Source organism: Fistularia commersonii, chromosome 1 (genome assembly GCF_037954325.1).
Source record: "Fistularia commersonii isolate RoL2024-O1a breed Wild chromosome 1, RoL_Fcom_v1.0, whole genome shotgun sequence".
In the NCBI taxonomy this organism is placed as follows: Eukaryota; Metazoa; Chordata; class Actinopteri; order Syngnathiformes; family Fistulariidae; genus Fistularia; species Fistularia commersonii.
The window spans coordinates 8,812,351-8,834,479 of NC_141284.1; the positions used below are offsets into that span (position 1 = coordinate 8,812,351).

General features: G+C 40.5%; 1 protein-coding gene across 4 annotated transcripts in view; it reads left to right on the forward strand.

Moving 5' to 3' along the window:
* nlgn1 (neuroligin 1) overlaps positions 1–22,129 on the forward strand; it is a 245,531-nt gene that overhangs the window by 140,313 nt on the left and 83,089 nt on the right. For 2 of the 4 annotated variants that reach the window (XM_086146633.1, XM_086146625.1), the window contains 2 exons: positions 16,930–16,989; positions 20,648–20,800. In XM_086146633.1, the coding sequence (XP_086002759.1) occupies positions 16,930–16,989; positions 20,648–20,800 (213 nt within the window). The remainder of the gene's footprint in view (positions 1–16,929; positions 16,990–20,647; positions 20,801–22,129) is intronic. The other 2 variants (XM_086146642.1, XM_086146651.1) reach the window with 1 other exon arrangement.

Consider the following 22,129-nt stretch of genomic DNA (forward strand, 5'->3'; position numbering starts at 1 on the left):
ATTTTGTTGGTGTTTCAAATTAAAGAACCGAACTCCTCTACGCCTCCGCCATTATTTCATCATTGAAACACCACAATGGTGACCCCGAACCAGGCATGTCTGAATTAGGTGAAGTTCGCGATTCAACTTCATCTACGGCACCCCATCCAGCTCAGCCTGACTTGACCGTCATGGCCGTCCGGCTGCTGGAGTTTTGGCAGAGCGCCCCGGCCGCTTGGTTCCAACACACGGAGGTGATTTTCCAACTGCGGGGAGTTTGGTCAGAGGATGCCAAGTACTTTTTGGTCGTCATGGCGCTGAACCAACAGACCACGAAACGGGCCAAGGAGCTGTTGCGCGACCCTCCGCGGCCCGGCTGGTATGCCGCGAAAAAGGAGTTCCTACTCCGGAGGTACGAGCTGTCTGCTACGGAGTGGACGGACAGGCTACTTTCCATGTCTGGCCTGGGAGACGGGTCTGCTGTGGATCCTATGGAGAACATGTTGTTGCTGCTGGGATCCGACGACGGCGGGTTCCCTTTTCTACATGTTTTTTCTGCTTCAACTGCTGGCTCCTGTGCGCGCGATCCTGGCGATTGCTCGATGTTTAGCCGCTGGCGACTACCGCGGCTTGGCGGAGGAGGCTGAGCGCATCTCGCTAACTTTCAGAACATTCGTTGTCCAGAGTGCGACTCCCTCGCGGATGGCGCGTGAAGACGAGGACGCAATCGTCGTAGCTGAAGTATCCGCGCCGAGGAGTGTTTTTTCACCAGCGATTTGGCAGCAGAGCACGGCGGTGTGTCCCGCCCTGCTCGTTCGCAACGCCGGGAAATGGCAGAGCCGGCACGCTCAGTAGCAGCTGGCGGTTGCCCACAGCTGCCAGGACTCCAGGTCCGGGCTCAGGTTCCTGGTTGACTCTGGATCGCAGAAGAGCCTGATTCCTCCGCTCCTCAGCCTGATTCCTGACTCCACCGACAAGGGAGGGCATGCGGGCCAGAGGCAGCGGACTGCTGTTAGGTGCTGTGAACGGGTCCGCCATAAACACCTTCGGTTCACAGTCGTTGTCAGTTTGCTCTAATGGCCGCCATTTTGAGTGGGAGTTTGTTATCGCCGCGATCATGACCCCCATTATCAGCACGGACTTTCTGTGCGCCAACGGCCTGTTAGTGGACGTCGCAAACCGCTGCCTTATTGACGCATTGTCTTTTGCCACCTATCCCAGCGAGACGGAGCGGTTTGGGCCACGTGCACATGCCAATTTTTTTTTGTTTCAGGGGATGTTTATCATCGGTTGTTGGCGGATTTTCCGTCGCTGACGACGCCCACATATTCCACCGGTTCATTGAGACACAGAGTGGAGCATTTTATCCCTACTGCGGGGCCTCAGTTTTTTTCCGCAGGCTAGGCGCCTGGACGCTGCCAAACAAGCGACTGCTCGGGAGGAGTTCGCTACCATGGAGCGTTCGGGGACCGTGAGGTGGTCCAACAGTCCGTGGGCCTCCCCACTTCACATGGTGCCCAAGGCCGACAGGTCTTGGCGTCTGTGTGGCAACTATTACAGTTTGGTCTGTTAGAATTTTGGCTCATGGACTCGGTGCTGCATGATCTCCCGTTCGTTTTTGTTTACCTTGACGACATTCTGGTAGCCAGCCCGTCGGCCAATGTGCACCTGGAGCACCTAACTCAGGTTTTCCGCAGCCTAGCTGAGCATGGCCTAATTATCAATCCAGCTAAGTGTCAGTTTGGTCTTTCGTCGATTGATTTCTTAGGGCACCACATTTCACCACAGGGCGCAGTTCCGTTGCCATCGAAGGTGCAAGCGGTGACTGATTTCCCGCGTCCGTCGTCAGTCAAAGAACTGCAGGAGTTTTTAGGCATGGTCAATTTTTACAACTGTTTCCTCCCTCGATGTGTAAAAGACGAGGTTGACTGGACTCCGGAATGGGTTCAGGCTTTTGACGGGGCTAAGCGCGCCCTGGCGCATGCGGCCCTCTCGCCCATCCTGCTCCCACGGCGCCGATAGCATTGACAACTAATCGTCTGATGTGGCGGTGGGGGCTGTGGTCGAACAGTGGGTGGCAGATACCTGGCAGCCGCTTGCCTTCTTTAGCCGCTAACTGAGGGACAGTGAATGCAAATACAGTGTTTTACAGTGTTGTTGGCCCTGCATCTGGCTACGCGGCACTTCCGTTTTCTTCTGGAGGGTTGCTCCTTCATGGCGTGTGTGTATCGCAAGCCGTTGACTTCGCCATGTCGAGAGTTGCTGAGCCATGGTCTGGCCACCAGCAGCGACACCTTGCAGCTATTTCCGAGTTCACCAGGGACATTAGGCATGTGGCTGGGAAGTTCAAACCCTGTAGCAGATTGCTTGTTGCAGGTTATCGTCTGTCCTGTGCATGTCAGGATCAATTTTGCAGCTATGGCCGCCGACCAGCCCAGTGACACGGATGTCCTCGCCCTGTGGTCGTCGGGTACGGTTCTCGTGCTGGATGATGTGGCTGTTCAGGAAGGTAGCCCTGCCCTTCTCTGCGATGTCTCTACTGGCCGCCCCGACAGGTGATCCCTGAGGTTTGGCGGCGTCAGGTTTTCGACTCTGTGCACTCGCTCTCAGACCTGGGAGTCCGTGCATCAGTGAAACTTCTGTGCGCCAAGTTTGTCTGGCTGGGCATTGGTAGGGATTTGAAGGAGTGGGCTGCTGCGTGTGTGGCACGCTAGCGCATCATGGTAAGAGCACCTCTTGCGCCGTTCTCGATTCCCGCCAGGCGTTTTGACCATGTCCATGTTGACCCTAGTGGGCCCTCTACCCCCTTCGCAGGGTTTTACCCACCTACTCACCATTGTGGATAGGACTACTAGGTGGACGGAGCTGGTCCCGTTGTCCTCCACGGCTGCTGCGGACGTGTCTCGAGCATTTCTGTCTTCTTGGGTTGCCCGTTTTGGTACCCCATCAGATATTACTTTTGGACAGGGGTCCGCAGTTCGTGTCGTCGCTCTGGTTGGCGTTGGCTGGATCTTTGGGGACGACAGTGCACCGTACGACGACGTACCACCCTTAGGCTAACGGCTTGTGCGTGAGGTTTCACCGGCTCCTGAAGGCGGCATTGTGGGCTGCGCTCTCAGGCGACAATTGGGTGGACCATTTTCCATGGGTCTTGCTAGGGTTACGCTCAGCTCCTAAGGATGACCTCGATGCCTCCCCCGCTGAGCAAGTGCTCGGTCAGCCATTACGTGTGCCAGGAGAGTTTTTGGAGAGGTCTGCTCAACTTTCCCGGCCGTTAGCACCCCTAGGTTCGTGTTTTCTGGGCCCGGCCCACCATTGTCTCCTGTGGTCTTTCGTGCCAGCAAAGCTCATGTCGGCTCGTTTCGTGTTCAATAGGCATGACGCTCACCGCTCGCCACTGCAACCCCATATGATGAGTTCCGGCTTGAGGCAGGCACCAAGAGTTTTTGTTTAGACATGGGCTGGCGTAACCGGCACACAGGGTGGCAGGTGAAGATGTGTCCCCTTTCCGGGCACCCCACCGGGGTCGCCCCCCATCCAAGCCTGCAGGAACACCCCTGCAAACCCAACATCCGGCGCTTCCTGTTGTCGTGCCCGAGGGACGTTGGAGCTGTTTCGGCAGACTCATCAGGACTCCCGTGCAGGGCAAGTTGTGTTTCCTGAGTCCCTTCTGGGTGTTCGGGGGGGCCCTGTGTGGCGGACTCAAAGGGGCATGGTCTCTCACCCGATGGGACTAACGGTCGGCGCGTGGTTAAGCCGGGTATATTTAGATGATCCCGGATGTTCAAGTTTCAGTTGTATTTTGTTGGTGTTTAAAATTAAAGAACCGAACTCCTTTATGCCTGCGCCATTATGTCATCGTTGAAACACCACAACTTCACCTTTGAGATCTTGACACATTCTGATGACTTACAATTTAAAACTAAGTTCTGTGATATTTTACAAGATTTTAAATTTTTCCATCCTAGTTTACATGATGGGTGTTGCAGTAAGGCCTCTCAATTCTTCACAGAAAAAATTGGATTTAGATCACAGGTGCACTTTGCAAAATAATAATGAAGATAATCCAACAGTGCCACCCAGTGACTAATTTGTTTAACTTTTGGAGTTGTGTTGAGGGTTAAGTGAAAATTATATTCTTTGATGTCTGCAACATTTTCAGAATGCATAGCAGGTCTCTCTCTCTCTTTCTATGTATAATTAGAAGAATTTCTTAAAGGTTTTCAGAAAAATAGTTTTGTGAAAATACAGAGGCACATTGTTCCAAAAAATACTTTTGTGAACAAGTTTAAATCAAACTACAATCCAGTCCATTAATTCCCACTGTGACATGAGCTATGCAAAGGACTAAATAAATCTTTCAAAGTGTGTTCATACTGAAAGATTTCATCCATTCAAATCTAGGATAATATCAAATATAGAGTCTATGTTTTGGCTTGGTCCTGCACACCTATTGTATTTTGATACACTCCAACTGACTTATAATTGAGCATAGCAAATGCAAGTTCCCCTGTGTTCCCCAATAATATGTATTGAAATGATTATAGATATGGACCATACTGTCACCTTTTGTCGAAACAACAATTGCAAACACGCTAGAAACATCAAAAGGGAAGAATAATTTCAAATAATGTTTTATTTGGTTGTTGTTCTGCTGGTGTAAGAGGCAAAAGAAAATATATAGAGTGGGAGGGTATGACTGCATCTGTAAACAGATCATGATCAGAACATTGCATCACAGCTGAAATAAAGAAAAAATGTCTCGACACCAGATGCAAAGGGTGAGTTGGTGCACATTTGTTAGGTGTTCCAGCCACGCGAAGCTCAGAGATGCCTGAACTGTCAGCCATTTCCTGCTTTAAGCCTCTTTTTGCAAAGTGTGGACTTGTATTGATGGGACTTCTCCTTCGTCTCCTTCTGAAATGTTGCTGCAAGTACAACACAGATAGCCAAAAAGGTTAAGTGTAATCAACATGGGCTGATAAGTCAGATATCATTCTGGCAGTTCAGCTTTGTTGCTGTAGATATGCTCACTCTGAACTCTTCTACTGGCCATGTCCTATAGTAATGCCAAAGCTGCTGTTGTCATGCAGTCATTTATAAAGATTGCATGTTATTGACTACCCATTGTTGATTTAAAAACTCACATGACTTGTTCTTATTTAATATGGTCATCCTCAATTTTGTTTTCTTCTCAGTGAGAGTGAGTGCTTTTAATTTGATGTGTGTATCTGTGTGCTTCACAACCAAGAACTTATTGACATGTGTAACATCTTTATGAGACACAAGCATAGAACATAATTTTAACTTTTAACGGTGTTTTAGCACATTTTAGATTGGTACGGTCATATGACAGAGGTTAAGTGCCGGTATGCACGTTCTCATGTCAGGTTGGAAATCTGCGTGACAGTGTGTACAAGTCCATACAAAGTTTATTTTTGTACATTAGGTAAGTATCAAAGGGTATTAATTAAAATGTCAACAAACCCCATACATTTTAGTTTATGGAAATGGATTCTCCAGCTTGATAATAAATATTTCTCTTGTCATGGACTGTTTTGCTGTTAGGTCAGACTTAGAATGTAAGGCAATGGCCTACTCTTAGATTGGAATGAAGATGTTTACCCTCAGATAGTTACAGTTTGTAAGTTGGGCATGACTGTTGCAAAGTGTAAACAAAGATTTCCCCTTCCAAGGTTTGATACATTCCAAAAATTAACATCTGTTAAATGTAGAATTTGTGAAAATCCCAGTAAATGCCATAACGGCATGAAAGAGTATAATGCTTCCTTTGTTTGACCTGCCACTCGATATTACTACTACTTCTACTACTACTACCACTACTAATGCTACTACTACTACTACCACTACTAATGCTACTACTACTACTACCACTACTACTACTACTACTACTACTACTACTACTAATAATAATAATAATAATAATAACAATAATAATACACATTGTAATTGGTATCCGTACTATCATTATTTTATCATTAAACACAAAAAAAAACCCACAAAACACAAAAAATATTAAACACAAAAAATAGATCTCACAGAATTTTTCATTTCACATAGAAGTTGCCCTGCGAATTTGCACACCCTTCATGCAATTTTGTATGTCTTTCTGTCCAAGGCCTTTTTTATTTACATAATAATGATTAATAAATCCCATGGGGAAATTCATATTCTGCAATTAACCCATCATGGATGAACCATCGGCAGTAGGCTGCCTTCAACCAGCGCCAGGGGAGCAGTTAGGGGTTCAGCGTCTCGCTCAACAACCCTTCGACACACTAGGAGGAGCCCGAAATCAAACCACGAATGTAGGTTTGTCAAACCACAGACTATTGCTCTACCTCCTGCGCTACGCTGCCCCAATATATTTATGCATTTTATTTAATTCTTTTTTTTTTTTCTTTCTATGTTTAATGTTATACATTTTTGCTTTGAAATGACTCACTGACATTGACAAAAGGCTTTTTTGTTACATCAAGTAACAGGGTCAGCAGAAAGGTGTGAGAATAAAATTTTTAGTATCGGTGAAGTTAAGACTTGCAAGTGAGAGTTGGCTGTATGGATGAAGTGAGTTTTAACTGTATGCAGAAAATTATTGTTTAGGTTAGGGAGGAATTCTTAACAGGTTTAACATGCCCTTGTGCGAAAGCTATCTGATCTTGGGTTTTAAGTTTTACTCACTTCAATTTATTAATTTATCCATTAATATAACTTACAGTCAAATGTTAGCAAAACAATGCTCAGGTTATTGTGGTGAAAGATGATCTTATGAGCAAAACTTAAACCGGCATTGAAAACCCAACCTCTGATTCATAGTTATGTATCTCTTGATACAAAAAATTCTCTGTTGGCCTCTGATGCTGTTTGTTCAGTGTTTCAGTGTTTATGTTGATGAAAAAGAAAGTTGTATCCGCCACTAAAATGGAACCCTAATTTGTTATTACAAACATAGTAGTTGTTACTATTCTTTCTGCATGTCCTGTATTTAGCCATATCCTCTATTTTGTTTTGTTTTATCTAACTGCTTCAAGGAAGGCATCTTAACAAGGTCAATATTGTCTTGAAGTCATCCCATGCCTTATCTAAAATATTGAGGTTTTAGTTACTTAGAAGTACCATGATTATTTTCCTAATAGTAAATTAATTCAGTCACAAACATATTATAACAAGTTAAAACAATACAAACAGCAACAGTATTGACCAAACCGACACTCTTCTTCTAGTAAAAATGTCTATATATAGTCTCTGGGTCTTTTCCTGGAGAATGTAGATCCTGACACTTGTTCTAACCTGATTGGCAAGGTCCTGTCCTGTCACCATATCATGTATTATTTTAATTACTTGATAACTTAATTTAACAATAACCCTTAGCAGGTAGGGCGTCTTAAGGGGTTTATTTGTTGTCTACTTGGGGGTGTCAAGAACAAGGAGCTGGCAAGGAGAGGGCTCACGAGTCAGAGGAACTATGAGATGGCAAGGGGTGGTGTCAGGAGTCACAGGATCTAGGAGCTGGCAAGGGGAGGTGTCAGGAGTCACAGGAACTAAGAGGTGGCAAGGGGATGCGCCAGGAGTCACAGGAACTGGTGCCGAGAGTTGCAACCAGAACCCTAGGCCCAGATCCCAACAGTACAATGGTAATATTTTTAACAAATGCCCAGTGGACACAGAGAAGACAGACAAGTGGGGTTAGCCAATCGGGTATTAGTGTTACACCTAGTCTGGGCAACGACGAGACCGTGACAAGGAAAAATAAATAGTATATGTACGAATTATGAATTTGCCAATACATGTGTTATTACATCTCAGTTTAACTATTCACATTAATACTCGAAGTCTCGGAAATTTCTGCTTCTCCTGCAGACCCCCTCCCCTCCCAAGAAGTGTTAATGTTATCACCTGGTCGTTGCGATTGCAAATTCTATAACTTTCCTCCCTCCCCCTTCTCTGGTCGATAGAGAAAAACGGGTAAAAGTATTGAGAAAGCAAACCAAGGACATGAGTGAATAAGAAAAACATTTACTTTGTAATGAAAACTATTCCAAATAAATTGCCTTGAAAACAAATTGTGAGCATATTCTACACTTTTTTTTCGTTTTAGCATTTTTTAGCAATTTTTACACACAAATGGAGATCCTTTTCTACATTTCCAAACGGTGTACTTGTGGCAAGTGCCACATTTTTCTGTAGAATGATGTCCAGCATGTTGTAGAATACTGCAATGGGCCATCTCCGTGTTCTGATGCCAACTGTGTAAGCCCGCAGTTGTTGATCAAGCACATCAACACCACATTTCAAGCAGTCGTAGTCTGTGATCATCCTCGGTTTTCTTGCTTGACTAACTGGACTTGAGGATGTGTCTGTCTTTAAAATGGGGACTGCATGCAGCATTAACATGTGTTTGGGAGATGAGTGAGTGAAATACATGCAGCATCAACATATGTTTGGAAGGTGTAAGTTAGTAGCTCATTAAGGACCCCCCTCGAACTCCAACCCTGCCTGCGCAAAAAAGCGCATTCGCAGGACTTCGAGTGTATATGTACACATGGTCATTGAGAAAGTAGCTTGTATGATGGTCAGCATTTTTCTTTTTTATGGTTTAATGTTATGTATTTGGGAGATAGAATGGTGATTACAAAAGAAAGCATATGAATTTTGAGTATCTGAACAGGAAACAGTTTGTCTGCTCTCCAGATAACATATACCTGGATAAGCCAGGTATATGTTTGTAGAATCTAAAGCTTTCATGTTTTCGTCACAGATTTTTCACTTTACATTTTAGATAGAGTAAAAGAATGGTTGGTGGAATTTTAGCATTACCACAGCTGCTTACATCTTTCATTCCCCTTACTCTTGTCATTTGAACAAATGTTGTCAGATGGCACAGTTTTCTATTAGTGTCTTGAGCCTTCATTGGTCCTAACACATTTTGTTAATGCCATGCCACAATGACTATCTCTATATCCCGATGACTATAAAAGTGTCTATTCTAGGAAACATAAAAAGCTATTTTCTAGAAGACAAAATTGCTGATTTGTGTGAGTTCTACTAATACTTGAATACTTGAAATATAAATAGATCAGAACCAGAGGACATTGCCTTTCAAAATTGTCTACTCAAAGTCAATTAGCCAAATGATGAATGGAGACAACCTAAGTTGTCTTGCAGTAGTGTACAGAGTAACAACATGACCATCTGTTAACCTTCACAATCCACTTTTTCAGATCAAGCAAAATACACAACAGCGATACAATCAAAGGGATGATGTATTGGTCAAAAACAATAGGATCTAATTTCACCCCCAAAAAATCCTTGACAATGGTCTGTGTATTTTCTTACCTTACTGGTCCCTATTTTTCCTCTACACCTGAAATGTCACTTTGCACTTGTCACTGGATTTGCTGGATGTGCTCTCTATCTAGTAATCTATCCATGCACCCTGATAGTTAGATAGATATATAGTGACCCATTAAATCATTATCCATTATTGATTCTTTGTTTTATGATCTGTATGACTTCTTAGCCCCTGCCCAGTCATTATCTTAATTAAAAACAACCACATAAGTAAGAAAACTACACGGCATCTTTAAAATCAACGCCTAATCTATACAAATAGATTTGAAAATCTATTTCTTACACCACCTCTTACACCACCGAAATTGAAAATCAAAGATACAAACGGTATGTTAGACTGTAATTTTTAGATTTAGTCGGACCATAATTCTCACAGCGATAGCACTTAGAGTTCACAAACCCTGACTATTTTCATTTGCAACTGACTTCCAACTGTGATTGGCCCCTTGCCCACTCGCAATTGCAATAGGCTCCAGCCTCCCCCCAACCCTGAGTAGGATAAGCGGCAGAAAATTGATAGGTTTTGTGGTTGTGGTTGTGGGGAGGCTCTCCTTTACATGAAAAAATTACATCTAAGATAACCTGCCTGTCTTTGTCAAACTTAATTTGTAATCACATTTGTAAGGGAGGAGTGAGGAGTAATTCATGTCGCAGTTATCAGGAATAGACTCAAATAAGATAGTTTTTTTTTTTGTTTATTTGAGTCAGCTTTTTCAACAAAACATTGTAATGATGCACTTTATACTCGACATTCATACTGATAAATAAGTTAATGATGTTTTTGTTAGCAATTATTGACAAAATTCAATAATATCTGGCATTTTATGAATGCTTATTAGAATACAATTTAATTTCAGATATTCTTATGATAAGGATATCCCTGTAAAGAATAGAAATCATTTTTGTCATATATAAGCATTTTACATCTGAGTCATAGGGCAGTAAAATAAGGGTTCTTCCCAACATAGACCACTTTCTATTTTCATTAACTTTTACTTCTGTCTACCTTCAAGTTAATTTCGATCTGAGTCGTCATTAATTGTCAAACTTTGCAGGTATTTTTTTTAAGATTTTAATCAATGAGTATGTATTATACATACAACCACAATTCCCAAAAGTTGGGACAACATTTAAAATGTAAATTAAAACAGAATGCAATGACTTGCAAATCTCATAAACACATAGTTTGCTCTGCATAGCGGATATTAAAACCAAGACATTTTCTCATTGGGACATTTTTGCTCATTTTGACTTTGATGGAAGCAACACATCTCAAATATGTTGGAGCAAACATTGCAAAAGGCTGGGAAAGTATTTGTCAATAATAAAACATGACAGCAAGAGCAAAGAACGTTTCAGATTGGCAGAGCCCTCCGGGTGTATAGCTGGGCAAAATGTGACCAATCTGTGACAACTGCATTGACAACTGTTTGAAAATTTTCAAACCATTCCAGAAAAGTGCTCACCATCTACTTTGTATGATATTATCAAAAGACTCAGAGAATTTGGAAGAATATGTGTAATCAAGAGACAAGGCTGTAGGTCAAAACTGACTGCATGTGATCTCCCAGCCCTTGAGCTGCACTGCATGAATAACAGGCATGATTCTGTGCTGTATATTCGCTAAATGAGGTTAGCAACACTTCCAAAAATTTGTCTGTGAACATACCTCAGAGTGCAATTAGCAAATGTGAGTGACAGTTGTATCATGCAAAAAAGATGTATTTATGAACAGAAATGTCTCTCTTTTCTAGGCAAAAGCTCATTTCATTGCCTGAGGCAAGCTAGAAAACTGTTTTGTGGATTATTACGAGCCAGCTTGTTATCAGACAAGAACAAGAAGAAGAGGAGTGCATGTTTGGAAGCAGAGAGAGAGGAGAAAAGGATAGAGCCTGGGACTGAGAGTAGGGATTTTGAATATTGGGACTATGACAGGAAAAGGTAGAGAGTTGGTCGACATGATGCAGAGAAGGAAGGTGGATATACAGTATTGTGTGTCCAGGAGACCAGGTTGAAAGGTAGTAAGGCTAGAAGCTTAGGAGCAGGCTTTAAGTTGTACTATTATGGTACTGACAAGAAGAGAAAGGGTGTAGGAGTTATCTTGAAGGAGGAGTTTGTTAGGAACATTCTAGAGGTGAAAAGAATGTCAGATAGACTTATGAGTATGAAACTGGAAATTGAAGGTTTGATGCTCAATGTTGTTCGTGGCTATGTCCTGCAGGTGGGATGTGAATTTGAGGGGAAGGAGAAGTTCTGGAATGAGATAGATGAAGTGATGCAGAATATTCCCAGAAATGAGAGAGTGGTAATTGGTGGAGACTTCAATGGACATGTTGGTGAAGGCAATAGAGGGGATGAAGAAGTGATGGACAGATTTGGCATACAGGATATGAATGCAGAGGGACAGATGGTGGTAGGTTTTGCAAAAAGGATGGAAATGGGTGTAGTGAACACCTTTTTCCAGAAAAAAAACAGGAACATGGGTAACTTATAAGAGCGGAGGTAGGAGCACGCAGGTAGACTACATCTTGTGTAGACGAGGTAACCTGAAAGAGACCAGTGTGACTGTAAAGTGGTTGTAGGTGAGAGTGTAGCCAGACAGCATAGGATGGCGGTTTGTAGGATGACCCTGGTGACAAGGAAGATCAAGAGGACAAAGGTAGAGCAGAGGACAAAGTGGGGGAAGCTGAAAAGGGAGGAGTGTTGTATGGTTTTCAGGGAGAGTTGAAAGAGGGTCTGGGTGGTTAGGGCTTGCTTCCAGATGACTGGACAATTAAAGCTAGTGATATCAGGGAGACAGGTAGAAGGGTACTTGGTGTGTCATCTGGAAGGAAAGTAGATAAGGAGTCTTGGTAGTGTAAATGAGGAAGTGCTGAGGTTAGACAGGAATCTCCATGGACCATGATGTTTGCGATGACATTGTGATCTGTAGTTAGAGCAGACAACTGTTAGAGGAAAGGTGTACAAGACAGTGGTGAGACAAGCAAAGCTGTATGCCTTGAAGCTGTTACAATGACAAAAAGACAGGAGACAGAACTAGAGGTTGCAAAGATGAATATGTTGAGGTTCTCTTTGGGAGTGACCAGGATGTTTAGGATCAGGAATGAGTCTATCAGAGGAACAGCACATGTTAGATGTTTTGGAGAGAAGGTCAGAGAAGCCAGACTGAGATGGTTCAGTCATGTACATAGGAGGAATAGAGAGTATATTGGTAGACGGATGCTGGAAATGGAGTTGCCAGGCAAGAGGTCTCGAGGAAGACCAAAGAGAAGATTTATGGATGTAGTGAGAGAGGATATGAAGGTAGTTGTTTTGAGAGAGGAGGATACAGAGAATAGGGTTAGATGGAAAAAAATGGATTCTCTCCGGTGACCCCTGAAGGGAAAAGCCGAAAGAAGAAGAAGAAGCTTTTTATCAGACAGTTCAAAAGCCTGCCTCGCTCATGGTATAGGGTTGCATTAGTGCCTATAGCGTGGGTAGCTTACACATCTTGACAAAACACTTTAGGGTGCATAGAAGCTATAGAGCAATACTCCCTCCTATTCAGATATCTCTTTCAGGGAAGGCCCTGCATTTTTCAACCAAGCCAATGCTAACCCACAAACTTTATCCATCACAACAAAATGACTCTCCAACAGAAGAGTCTGGGTGCTGGGAGCTTGTTGTCATGTAGGGAATAAAATGTGATATGTACCCTGTATATGTGAGATGTCATTCCACTTTTATTATGCTATCACATTGTCCCGACTTTCAGGGTAATTGAGGCTGTGTTTATTTATGTGATGGATGTAAAATAATACATGGGAAAAAAAGGGAATGTTGAGCTTATGGGACTAGGTAGTACTATGGAAAGGTGAGTCTAAGTCTTGTCTAAGTCAATCTGCATTCTCCAATCCCGGGCACTTTCTAAGACAGTTGGTTCCACCCTTTAGCTGCTTTTGTTGGGAGTTTTCCTGCTCTTAAAAACAGTGCGGTGGTTGTGTGTTAAGGCACTGTGGGGGGAGGTCGTTGTTGGTAGTTCGCCTTCCTTCCAGGGGGATGGCCAGTTGTAAAACCTGGTTGTGTCTCCAGGTATAGCGGCCCTGGGACAAATAGGTTTTGCAGCCATTGAGAATGTGCCTAAATGTTTTGGGGGTTTGATGCAGTGCACAATAAGGATCTTCACCAAACGACTGGTTTAGGTTTGTGGATGTGGGAAGAATATCATAAATGATGAAGCCTATTTTGCTCTCTTCCATCTCCCTGAGAGACCAAGCCAGTTCTCGATGTATGAACAGATTTCCCTCTCAAGCTTCTCACCTTTGGTCATACAGATCTTGTAGACAATGAGGGGCCACATCAGGTGGAGGAGCAATTCGAACTGCAGGCATCACAGTTTCAATTTACCCAGGAAGCAAGGTCTTATCTATGCTGTCAAAGCCTTTGTCAGGTTTCTTTCCTCAGCTGATCACTCTGGTCAGAGTCTTTGAGGCTTACATTGTACCAGCGCACTAGATGCTCTTGACTGGCAGCTCTGATAGCAAGGGAATGGGTGTCTCCTTGATGTGGAACCTCTGGTCCACAAGTTTTCTCTTGATGATGTATATACTTCATGATTTACTGGGTTTGAACTTCATCCGTGCCCTGTCAATGTTAACCTGAAGTTTTCTCAGTAGCTGTTTCGTCCATGCAGCAGTCGAGGACAAGGTTGTCAAATCATCTATATACGCACAAATATGAGGTAGACAATGCCCAGATTGCAGCCATTCTCCTCCCACAACCCACTTGGAGGCTGGGCTGATAATTGCCGTGGTGAAGGCTAGAGGGCAGATGGTACATCCGGCCATTATTCCCACTTGTCAAAGAATGCCAAGCTGTTGTGCATTCTGTTGTATGAATACAGGATTGCAGATTTTTGAAGTAGTTCCTCACTAGGCCTGTGATGGTATCTTGGATGTGTTAGAAGTCAAAATGAAGTGAATGAAAAGAACACTGATGAGGATTAGGGTTTGCAATCACAGAAAGGAAAGATAATCATCACTGAATGAGGGATGAGGGTTGGATCCACCTGGGGATCTCAAACATAATTGTATACGCGTGTGAATGGATGCTTATATTTCTACATGTGTGCATTCATTTCTGTATAAATTTATTTTTATGTTTTATTATTCATACACATATTTCATGATGTATTATATGTCATAAGCTGAAAAAAAGTTCATTTTGGACAGCTCAAGAAGGATGTTGGAAAGTAAAGGCATTTTAAAATTCTTCTGACTGTGTTATCACTACAGGGCTTCTGTGTATGTGTGTGTGTGTGTGTGAGTGTGTGTGTGTGTGTGTGTGTGTGTGTGTGTGTGTGTGTGTGTGTGTGTGTGTGTGTGTGTGTGTGCGCACGCGCACAAGGTTTAATCACAACTATAGTAAGATGATAAGTCTACACATCAACTTGTCATACAAGATATCGTGCATGTTGTAAACTTAGTTGCTTTGTCGTAATCAGTGTTTTACGTCAGTGTGCTTGTGTGAATGTATATTTGTCAGTTTCTTTTTCATAATAGCATGAGCACCGCTGCATGTGTGGCACATGTTTCCAAAGGACGTGTATTAAATGTCAAATTAATGTTGTTAATGAAGAATCAGATCTGTTTTTGCTTTTGTGCAGAAGAATAGAAGCTGGGTGCTGTGCTTTTGAATACAGTGTTGTTTTTTTACATAACATATTCCACCAAGCAGCGCCAGCCAAGCTCCCACTGCACACACCCATTTTCACTATCAAAAGGTTGCGATCCACCTTGACCGAACAAGAATCACTGTTTCGTTGTAATCATTGATGGCACACTAAACATTAAAACATTATATTACTCCCACTGACTCCCATAAAAAGTGTCATATTTACCAGCTGTGCTGAAATTAAGTGCAAGGCCTTTTGTCTAAATATGGAGTGTCTAGCCTCTGAAAAATTTGTAAACATAACTTACTATTTATCAAAATCTACATCTGCCTACTTTGTTTCATTCCTGAAATCTTAATGGAGAACTCTTTATACTATATTTGCTTCAATGAAGCAATAGACAACCATGTGTTTGTGTGCTTGTGGGAAATTGTTTTTTCAATTTCTGTGGCACAATTCTCTGCATCACAGAAACAGCTCAATGGAAACTTACTTCATGGATACACACTGCATTGTGGGGGTAATAAATATGCCTTGCAAGTTCACAGTTCAAAAAATATGTTTTTCACTGGGGCAGACACAATTTGTAAGTCACAGTTAGCTTTGTAGATCAGAGGGCTTAAGATGATATCATACTTGGGAAGGCATGACATCTCTAGTTCAGACATTAGTAACAGCTCAAAAGATTCACAAATAACTGCAGTTTTCAATTGTCTGTCCTCCTGTCCACCAGGGGAACGTTTGTTAAACATTTGATTTTTCCCTGTTCAGCCAAGAATGAATAAGTAGGACAAGTCTTACTAACTCAGACAAAACATTTAAGTATTACTCATGGCTGTCAGAGGAAGAATATTTAAATTAAGTGAGAAACATGTAAACATTATCAGTATTAATTTTATTTGCATTTTAAACAGCACATCTAACATGAATGTTGTCCATGCTTTGGCTGTAGCAAACTCTTTTGTAACCCCACATTAGAGCAATATTTTTTTTTACTTTCTACTGCCACCAATGGAGACTTGTTTAGATAAAATATGCATTATCAGATACTATTAATCTGGACAATGAAACACTGATAGGTTGAGAAAAAATTAAAATCCTAGCACTTACTATAGTAATGATAGAAGAATTATATAAATACTTTTTAGAGGTGCTGATAAGCCAGTTTCGTCAATCTCAGACTGGCTTTCTGTCTAGTTTGACTCAGAACAGTTTCAATAACTTTCTGCTCTTATGAGTTTGACAAGTGTTTTTTAAACGTCTCTCGGTGTAGATCCATGAAAACATGGATGATTATACTGTGTGTGACCAGTATAAAGAGCCTCCCATCCAAATTTAACTACTAATAAGTCACTGAAGTAAAAAAGTGCATTAGTTTCACCTGCAAATTTCCTGCCAAAAGAGACTCAAAACCATAAAGCTCTGATTTAGTAAATCATCGATCAGTGCTATTTTTGTGTATTCAAGCTGACATATGATACACAGACATTGAAAAAAAGAGGGGGAGTCTTTCACTGGCTTCATATCTTCTCTTAAAGATGCTATTTATCCATTAGACACACTAACTGCTTCTGTACTCAATTGAAGTGATGATGTGTCTATGATGCTACTAATTGAAATGTTTCAACAACCTTTATCTTTTGTGGTTCATCCTCAGCTAACTCTTGATTTTCTTCAAAAAAATATATTTTTCTCACTTTTTGCCCCTCTTTTCTTGCACCTTGACTTTCTTAAGTGACACATTTGTTCTGTCAACATGTTATGTTGACATTATGAACATTTTTCAAAATGAAATAATTAAGTAAACAAGGGGCCCCAAGTGATGGTGAATGGCAGATTTTCTTATCTTTTGATAGCATCTTTTAAAGGCTGTGTGTTCTTGATCTTCCTGTTTTCCTCCTCCTTCTCCTCCCTGGTCTTTATAGGTCCCCTTACAAAGAAACACACTGATGGTTTAAGTGATAGTGACCACACGGAAGATGAAGGTATTTTTCCCCCCTAATGCACAACTGAATTGCATGAAAAGGAATTTTAGAAAAAAAACAGAAAAACATGGCAAAAAACATTGACTTTTGGTCTTCCAATTCTTACCTTCTTTTATTCTCTTGCATTTCTTGTACCTTTTTTCAGTGATGAACATTTTCTTTTTGCTTTTCATTTATGAAATCTTTTTTTAGGCTGGATGTGTTTTGCCCTTTTCAGCTTGATGTGTAAAGATTACAATTCCAAAAACATTTTTTTTTTTATATTAACACTGTCAATGTGAATTCTACATGCTTGGGTTTGCTCTCTCTCTTTCTTTGAACTTTTTCCTTCCCTTCCTATGTTGCATCCTACCAGCAAAACAGCATTAACATATTGGCAGACTTTTGCATGTGACTGACATTTTTTTTCATTGGTTTCTCTAAGAAATTGGCTAAGTGGCCATTCCAAGCATCAAATCTCTGAACAATATGTGCAAAGTGTGCAAAGTTTTAGTTAATTTACTTCAAAAAGGATGAACAAGACCAAACATGTTGTTTTATTATCATTTTTTAACATGTTATTTAATTTTATTTTATTTTATTCCAAAATCAGTTGGATAGGCATTCCCACATGACAAACTTAATAAAATAAATAGGAAGCAGCACTGTTTGGTGAATTAAAATAATACAATACATGATTTCAATCACATTGCTTCTTACAAAACCATCACCTAGCAGGTCATAGCAGGTCTTAAATATACTGTAGACGCTTCTTCTGAGATCCATGCATTCCAGAGAATGCAATATCACTGAGTGACTTGAATCTGTATAGATTCATCATAATTAAAGACACACAAAAAAAACACACAAAAACATAGAGAACATAGATAAAAATAGTATTATCTCTGAAATGTAGTGAGTTATCTAAATATATATATATATAGATAGATAGATAGATAGATAGATAGATAGATAGATAGATAGATAGATAGATAGATAGATAGATAGATAACTCAAGCATATTTTGCAATATTGAAGGTTAAACAAAAGAGGTCAAAGACTGACTGAAAGATGTGTTATAAGTAATAGATAATGTTTAGCTTGAAGAAGGTTAAAATGCTCAGAACATATCTCGAATGGGAACTGTTGTATCACACACAATAAGAGACACATAACAGGAGTATTTAATGTGTTGGTCGAAATCTGAGGTCGAAACTTACAATAAAGCATTAAACCAGATAAAATAACCAACTGTTGATTGTTGAACTTGAACATTAGATGCAAACTGTATTCAAAAATTATTAAAAACAAGCTTTTATTCACAAAAAAAATGTTCATCTACTTTTTGCTAGTTATGTTGTGCTTTTTATGGAACTTTTATCACCCGCCATAAGTTCATGTTGTCTTTAACCACTTTTTTCACAATGGCACAATGACCGTTAATGATGTCAATAGTGGAAGATATAAAGAAATAGATATTTTGCAAAAAAAAATCTATCAAATTTATTCATAATCAAAATAGGTACTGAAGTTTTTTTTTCAGTAAATAGATAGATAGATAGATAGATAGATAGATAGATAGATAGATAGATAGATAGATAGATAGATGGATGGATGGATGGATGGATGGATGGATGGATGGATGGATGGATGGATGGATGGATAGATAGATAGATAGATAGATAGATAGATAGATAGATAGATAGATAGATAGATAGATAGATAGATAGATAGATAGATAGATAGATAGAAGCCATGTTAGAGATAGCATGTCCTGCAAAAGTTCTGAGATACTGTACTCTTCCCGCCAGGCTGCTGCAGTGCAAGTTTCAGAACATCCTAATGAGACACCCTACTGTATAGTGCGATAAGTAGACATCATTTTCATCTAAATAACACTTGGAACTTTCCAGCTTCCTTTGATCCGTGGCATCATCCTATTTTTGTTGTCCACACACACACAAACAGACACACCAATAAGATAAAATAGTTTCACAGCTCAATTCAGTTGAATTGTGGCAATTATCTTGTATTACTTAATAAAAGATGCAGGGTAGACAACTAGTGCGATTCCTTTAAACTCAGTACATCTGCTGTTTTTAATCTCTTTTTTGCTGTGATTTGAGACATAAGCAGAACGATACTTAAGAGCTGAGGATTTCTTCCAACCACTATTATACAGAGAATATCATCAGAAGAGTCAAGGATATGATAGTGCTTTTATAGAGCCCTTGTCAGCCTATATATAGTGTAAGACAGCAATGCATGTGAGATTTTAATCTACCTGTGCACTATTGATCTCTCACTTTGTAATATACATGTAGATGTATGTGTTGCTGGCAGAAGAAAGCAAATGTGGAAGCAGCCAAAGGATACATATATATATATATATATATATATATATATATAGGATAATACATATACATATATACATATAATATATACATATAATACATTAATACATATTTATTGGAATATTAAATTTGAGCATTTTCTTCGTCTTTCTTCTAGCCACACAGACAGTTAAGCAACTTGGCAAGGATTAAAAACTGTTTTACTTACATCATCAAGCGTATTAAGCATGTTAAAATCTCACCACTTTAAGAAAACAATTGCTTCAGTTACCCTTTATGTGTTACTTCAACTTTCCCTCGAGGCAAGACACATAACCAAAGACGATGTCTTGAAACTTTCAGAAAAAAACTTGTCAGGCAGCTTCTATTAATCACATACAATGTAGATAAAATATCCTGGTGGGTAAATCAGTGACATAGACATTGTACTATGCTGCAAAAACTGTTGGAGAGCAGCTCAAATGGAAACGGTCCATCACAGGATGAAAGAGAATCTGATCTGATCACTTTCCACTTATCGAAAACCCATTGAAGACGACTGTATGCCTTTTAAAATACCCAAATGTACCATGTCTTAATTCTGTCTTGAGATCTTGACACACAATTCATATTTTCGACTGAAAGAACTCTGCCCTGCTCTGTGACAACATTACAGAAAGACAATTTATCATCAACCACATTTTATTCTGCGGTTTAATGGCTATCAGTCATAATCAGAAAGCAAAATAGATAGCTTTACTTCTGCAGAAAAAAAAAAAAAAAACATCTTAAAAAAGAAAATATGATTTGTTATGGTTCACCATTAAGCACTTACAATATTTCATATTCACTGTATCAATGTGAAATAGTGTAAAGGCAGTGCAAAGCAGGAGTTTTATTAAAGTTTCAATAACATGCTGTTTTATTATGTATATGTTTATGTATTATGTTTAGTATGTTCTTCTTAAAAATGTCAAGCCAAATGTTCAGTTTAATAATTTTTCTCCATACGAATATGTCAAGCCCCCAAGAATTCCAGTTCAAGCAGTCATGTTAACTGTTGACAGTTCATTGCCTTCTTTGGCATATCCCTTATGGATGCCTGAGTAATTTAAAAGGGCAACTAAATAAAGCTGCATTTGCCAAAAAAAGGCACAGAGAAGAAAAGTGAAAGGTTTGATGCTTGGGAAACACGTTAAAAGCTGGTCTCACTGGATTTCTCAAATTACTTTAAAGAAATTCCCAAGCAAATTGGTGAAATTGTCTCTTTGACTGCCACCTTCAATCTGATGTTTAATCAGACCCTTTCCTTTTCCACCTCTTCCTCATCCTCCCTCTTCTTACAGACATTAGGGAGAGCGGAAATCCCAAACCAGTGATGGTTTTCATCCACGGTGGTTCCTATATGGAAGGAACAGGAAATTTGTTTGATGGCAGCATCCTGGCCAGCTATGGAAACGTGATTGTCATAACTGTCAACTATCGGCTTGGTGTTTTAGGTAAGAATATTCCTTCTTTTCTTTACTGCTGATTGCACTGTTCTTTGGCTTGCAATTCTCTGCCTCTGTGTGGTTTCCTGGCAGGCTTTCCAATGTCTTCCATACTTCAATGGTACTTGCTCATGCCGGCCTGTATTACACACAAATCTTTAGCTGGGGTTCAATAATTAGATATTAACAGTTTACTGTTATGGTGACATCTTTCAGTTTCAGTCACACTTCCTCAGAAATTAATCTTGTTTGGTTATGTGTGTGTATGACTGTGATTATATGATTATATGTATGTGTCTGTGTGTGAATGTGTGAATATGTACACACAAATATATGTGATTTCAGTTTACCTTTGGTTATAAATACTTTTATTCCACTTCATTGCTGCCAAGTTCAGATATCTTGATCCTGATCTCAAATCTTTTGGGGTGCTGTTTGTAGAGGCAAAGTCTCTTTGGTGAGGAGGCAAGACAACATTAAATCTTCTGAGATCACAAGAATTTATTACAACAATGATGCATCGAATAAATATGAACAACCAGTGATAGCCAACAACATTCAACAACGATCAGCAGTGATCGGAAGTCATCTGCAATCAGAATCAGAGCTCAAGTCCCTTTATTTTGCCAAACAGGGTGCAGTATCCTTACAAAATGGACACAGAACAATGTTATTGGCAGGCTTTTATAGAGAGAAAAGCAAAGAAAGAACACATACACATTTCATCAGTTAGTTAATAATTCTTTCTTTGGTAAATTATCCTGTCCTTTATATACACATATCGGCTCTATACGTGAGCAACAGACAGCATGATAAGACAGGTAAAATACATACAGCACAGCTGCTGACACAATAAGTCACTGAGGAACGAATGTGGCCTGTTGCCTGTGTCACAGCGGTTAACATGAGAAGGACAGCCCGATTTTCCCCCACAATCCTCCCTTTTGTCATTAATTTGTCTTAGCATAACAAGTGAAGAGTAGAACATCAACAATGTAAATTCTCACTGATTCAATACATTGCGTCATTGCTCTTCATAAACTTTGAAACACTTCTTGAATCATCATCACTATCAAAGTTCCCATGATATGTGGGAATCCAACCTGGAAGGAGGAACAAGTCGGATTTGACTTGGTATTCCATTATCGCTAATGTAACTTCAGTTCCTTTAATACGTAATTTGATCATGCTTGAATCAAAATAAAGAGAAATAAAAAGAAAAGTGTTCCTCCTGCTATCCAAAGAAGCCCTGAGATGAGGTACCATCCCTATGACCCTGCCATCGCCTGTCTGTCCCCAAAGGGGTTCCATTGATGTTCCTTGTGGAGTTCTTTACTT